The sequence below is a fragment of the Chelonoidis abingdonii genome, chromosome 25, assembly GCF_003597395.2.
Source record: "Chelonoidis abingdonii isolate Lonesome George chromosome 25, CheloAbing_2.0, whole genome shotgun sequence".
NCBI classification, from domain to species: domain Eukaryota; kingdom Metazoa; phylum Chordata; order Testudines; family Testudinidae; genus Chelonoidis; species Chelonoidis abingdonii.
Genome location: NC_133793.1, coordinates 4201463 through 4206660, shown reverse-complemented (window position 1 = coordinate 4206660; position 5198 = coordinate 4201463). Strand labels below are relative to the sequence as shown.

Here is a 5198-nt window from a genome sequence, read left to right as displayed (position 1 = left end):
GGGCCACTCTCCCCTCCTTCCCCGCGGCCGCTCCCCACTCCCGCTGCTGTGCTCTTCCCCCAATAGTGCTGCAATTTCATATGGAACCAGCAGCCAGGAAAAGAATAAAGTCACCCCCCAGCTCAGCCCCCCCAGCCACACACCTGACAAAGCAGCTGCCCCTTTAAAGGAGGGCTCTGCAGCCAAACTATCAATTTTACCAACCCCCAGTTTCCTGCGGCTCCTCTTCCCGCCCCCTGTGTAACTCTACCCAGGGTCAGTTTCCTCCTTCGCTCTAACAGTCTCAGGGATTTGGTGGGAGCAGCAGCCTCCGGTGTAAAGAGCCACAGGTTGTAACCCCCTTGCCCCACCTGGGGCAGCATATTTGATTCCCAGCCTGGGCCAGCAGGGAGCTGGGGCTGAGGTCGCACAGCTGTGCCTGGCTTTGGTGAGTAAACACCAGACTCCAGCTGGCTGCTGGGTCCCTCTCCCAAGCAAGCCAATGGTGTTGGGGTGGTCAGGGATGGCTGGGCAGCCCCTCTGCCCTGGGGCATGGCTGGGCTAGCCAAGGGGCTGAAACTGGGGACAGAGGCTGGGCACAGATGCTGCAAACCAGATGGTTGCTGCAGGGAAGGGGAAGTAGGGAATGCAAAGGGGGTCTGTGTCCTAGCCCACTGCATGTATCTGGGAGCCCAGGTGGTGCATTCATTAGCCCTTGGCTTCGCCCCAGGCTGACTCAGTTTAACCCCTTCATGACTGCACCTGACCTCATCAACCCACCTCCACGGTGAGTCCTTGCTTGAAAGAGCCAACAGAGCCCTTGATTGGTTAATTGCTAGGTGTTCCTTACAAATGAGCTTTCTAGGCTAGGGGTGGGATGCTGCAGGGAGGCAGGAGTCTCTGTCTCGAGGAGGTGACTGCTGTGCTTAGTTCTGAAGTGCCCTTGGAAAGTGAGTGAGACCTTAGGAAGGAACTGAGTGACTCTCCCCTTTGGGCAGCTAATTACTGCTGCACTGGGGCTGAAATGCCTCATCTCTCTATTGCTCCTTTGATGTTCCTGAGGGATTAACATCAGGGTCTGTTTCTGCTGAGCTGGGCTCTGAGTAACTAAACTCTGCTCCCCAAAGGGTAAGAAAGTGGTAAAGTGTGTTGTGGAGTGGGGTCTGCTTTGTCTGCTGCTGTGACCCTGGGGAGAAGGATAGAGCACCTGGAGCTTTCTCATCCTACTCTTCCCCCAGGCAGGGGCAGGAGCAGGGGTGCTACCTGGAAGCTGGGCTCCTGTCCAAGAGAGCTACTTAAGCCCCAGTGTTTTTAAGTCTCTCAACAGCCTTACTGAGGAGCTTGGTAAAGAGGGGCACACAGTGGTGGCACAGCTGTCTGTGCCCAGCCTCCAGCTTAGCTGCAGGGGGGACTGGTCTGTCTCTAACCTCCAGTACCCAGGTGCTGGCTGGTGCCCTGTCTCAGGGACAGATGGCCCATTGGGCACTGGGATTCCTTGGCACTAACCTGTCATGTGGCACTAACCCAGCTCTCCCAAGAAGCCACGGGACAGCTACAGTTTATGTCCTGCCTCAGTGGTGTCTTGGCTGGACACCCTTTGGCTGGAGCTGTTGCCAAGGGCTGGTGGGAAGGAGGCTGTGCTAAGCTCCTAAGTTCCAGGGGCACCCCTGCTTTGCAGCACTAAGGGGCAGTGCTGGCAGCTGGCCAGGAAGCTGAGGGCTGCCCTTAACTGGGTCCTGCACCTTTAACTAAAAGTCACCTGCCCCCAGCTGTAAGGTGCTGCTTTCGGATGCACTCTTGGTACAGCTGCACTTGCTAGTCACCTAACTAGGCTTAGCAGCACCCTGCAGTTGCCAGGTGAGAGGGGATGTCCTGTTTCCCCACGCGCGCACGCACACATCCCTTGCTTCAGTGGCTAATGCTGTCTGGCTAGTGTAGCTTTCTTTGCTGGATATTTGGGGTGGGGGGCAGGTCTCTTCTTGCTGCAGCCCTAGTATTTTGGCAGAGTTGGTAGCCTGCTTAAATCCCCAGTGATGAGCTTCAGGGTCTTGTAACTAGCCCAGGGCTCTCAGGAAGGAGCAGCTCTCCCTACGTGCCAATGGGCTGACTAAGCAATACAGCAAACTCCTGCCTGGGCTTCAGCTGGGACAAGATGTCTTGTGCTCCACTGAAGCCCACCTAGGGTTGCCAGGTGTCCGGTTTGTGACCAAGCCGCCCAGTCGAAAAGGGACCCTGGTGGCTGCAGTCAGCGCTGCTGACCGGGCAGCTAAAAGTCCAGTGGGTGGGGCTAAGGCAGGAACGGCAGCCAATGGGAGCTGCGGGCATGAGGGCCGCGTGCGGCGCTTCCCTGGCTGCCCATGCGCCATAGGGCTGCAGCAATGTGGGAGCTGCAGTAAACAGGACCCTGAACCCCTCCTGCACCCCTGCCCCAGCCCAGAGTCCCCTCCTGGATCCAAACTCCCTCCCAGAGCCCACATGCCCCCAATCCCCAGCCTAGAGCCCCCTCCTGCACCCCAAACCCTTCATCTCTGGCCCCACCCCAGAGCTTGCACCCCCAGCTGGAGTCCTCACCCCCCTGCACCCCAACTCCCTGCCCCAGCCTGGTGAAAGTCTGCAATGGAGGGAGGGGGGATGGAGCAAGAAGGGGCAGGGCTTCAGGGAAGGGGTGTTCAGTTTTGTGCAATTAGAAAGCTGGCAACCCTAAGCCTGACCCCCACCAGCCAGTTGGCACCCAACATGAGCTGCCCCTCTGAGTCCTTCCCCTCCTGCTGCGCTGCCTGGTCCTCAAAGCAATACCGCACACGACATTAATCTTAGCCCTGTAGAACCTAAGAACCGCATGCTGAGCTGGCTAAAACCCAGCATCTCGGCTCAGGCTGTGGTGTCCATCTGGCCATTATCTGGGTTCCTAGTTGAATGAAACACTAGCCATGGAGCAGGGTGGTGGGGAGTGCTGCCAGCCCATGTGACAACCTGGGAAGTCCCATGTGTCTCCTACCTCTGGCTTTTGTGGAAACAAGGGCTGCAAGGTCCGACTGTCAGACTGACTTAACTTTTGTTCTCTCTCTGCCATCAATAGCACAAGACCCTTTAGAAGATGGGAGACTGGGGTTTCCTGGAGAAGCTGCTGGACCAGGTCCAGGAGCACTCAACAGTGATTGGGAAGATCTGGCTGACAGTGCTGTTCATCTTCAGGATCCTTATCCTGGGCCTGGCCGGGGAATCGGTCTGGGGGGACGAGCAGTCGGATTTCCTGTGCAACACCAAGCAGCCGGGCTGTGTCAACGTGTGCTATGACAAGGCCTTCCCCATCTCCCACATCCGTTACTGGGTGCTGCAGTTCCTCTTCGTCAGCACCCCTACCTTGGTCTACCTGGGCCACGTCATCTACCTCTCGGGGCGGGAGGAGAAACTGAAGCAGCAGGAGAGTGAGCTCCGGGCGGTGCAGATCAAAGACTTGAAGGTGGAGCAGGCTCTGTCAGTGGTGCAGAAGAAGATCTCCAAGATCTGCGTGGCGGAGGATGGCCGCATCAAGATCCGTGGCTCCCTGATGTGGACCTATGTCATCAGCGTGATCTGCAAGAGCATCTTCGAGGCCGGCTTCCTCTTAGGCCAGTGGTACCTGTATGGTTTCTTCATGCCACCCATCTTCGTGTGCGAGAGGGCCCCCTGCCCCCACAAAGTGGACTGCTTCGTCTCCCGCCCCACTGAGAAGACCATCTTCATCATCTTCATGATGGTGGTGGGCCTGATCTCCCTGGGCCTCAACCTCCTGGAGCTCTTCCACCTCTGCTGCAAGAACCTGCTCAGCAGCATGAAGGAGGCCTCTTCCTCTTCTAGCCCAGCTGTGGACATAGACTCCTTCCCAGACAGCAAGCAGTGTCACTACCTCCCTCTGAGCGAGAGCCACTCCCCTCCCTACCTGGCCTACAATAAGCTGTCGAGCGAGCAGAACTGGGCCAACTTCAACACTGAGGAGAACCTGGCACTGCGCAGTGGTAACAAGCCCTCCTCTGAGTCCTACGCCCCAGGAGCCCAGCCCCTGCAGGAGAGGCAGACCAGCCGGCCTGGCAGCTCTGCTTCCAAGAAACAGTACGTCTAGGACAGCATTGAAACTAGGCTGCTGTGTCTTGGGGGGTATCCTTTCCTCATTGAACAATGGGATACTCAGGTTCTTGGGCATCTTGGCCATAGGACCTGTTTGCTATAGAGGCTTTAAAAACAAAACCAAACTCCAAAGCTCCTATTGGAGACCCATTTTGGTTGACTGGCAGGCACCTCCTGCTCTCCACTGTCCATTGTGTGTCTGTGTATTTAAAGTGTGGGTGCTGTAGATGTGCTCTCAGGTGTGTGCACTTCTCAGCAGACTGGCACGTGCCATAAGACATGCATGTTGCTCAATAGCATGTTGCATTGTAGCTGGCTGACTGAAGTTTACAGGGTGCGAGGACGCTTCCTACCATTCTGCTGGCGAAATGTACTCAGGCTCCCTTGGGGAGGGTTATTCTCTGGTGCCTTTGTACAAAAGAACCTAAGTAACCAATGTCACATGATACCAATATGTTCACCTTTCTTCAGCTGGATTCCCAGGAGAGCTGTTGCTTTCTTTTTTTAAAACATGTAGACATGGAAACCAAATGAAATCCCTTCTTCAGCTACAGAAGCATCTTCAGTGGAAAGCTGCCTGGGCTATTGTGTGGCTTGCATTCAAATCCACAGTGCTTTGCCTTGGGGTGGACCAGCTACTGCATTTTTGGGGTAATATAGTAAGGATATTTCCCTACATAACTAGGAGAGTCCCGTTTCCTGCTCAGTGGTTTCCATTGTCTCTGATCAGAGCTGTGCTTTGTAACCTGAGCTCTCAATCTCTCTAGCCAAGATCTGTAATTCCTAACTGGTGGAGTTAATCTGGCCCAGCCTAGGTAAACGATTATCCTTCTAAAGGTGGGAGTAGGGGAAGTCTGTTTGCCTCGGAGATCTTAGCAGCTGCAAGAGTTTGCCTTCAGCCTAGAAATTCCATAGGGCAGCTTGCTGTAAGAATTAATGTGGGGTTGAGGGCACTGGAGTGCCAGACATCTCTCCTCCTTCTGGGTCACCTCCCAAAATAATCCTAGCATCTAGATCTTGCCACACCGAGTTGCATGACTCAGTAGCTTGTCCGTCCAAGCTGAGGTGCCAGCCCAGGGTGAGGAAACCCTGATGCACTAAGGAAAGGCTGT

At 55.5% G+C, this 5198-nt stretch overlaps 1 protein-coding gene across 1 annotated transcript; it reads left to right on the top strand.

Annotated features, from left to right (window-relative positions):
• The first annotated feature begins 316 nt into the window (after positions 1 to 316).
• On the top strand, positions 317 to 4737 carry GJA4 (gap junction protein alpha 4). Its single transcript, XM_032802706.2, has 2 exons — positions 317 to 427; positions 3059 to 4737. The coding sequence occupies exon 2, from the start codon at positions 3077 to 3079 to the stop codon at positions 4079 to 4081; it is 1005 nt and encodes a 334-aa protein (XP_032658597.1). The 5' UTR covers positions 317 to 427; positions 3059 to 3076; the 3' UTR covers positions 4082 to 4737.
• Positions 4738 to 5198: the final 461 nt, after the last annotated feature.

Bases quoted from the DNA above. Each gene is read 5' to 3' on its own strand.
- GJA4 (XM_032802706.2), top strand. From the start codon at position 3,077: ATGGGAGACTGGGGTTTCCTGGAGAAGCTGCTGGACCAGGTCCAGGAG.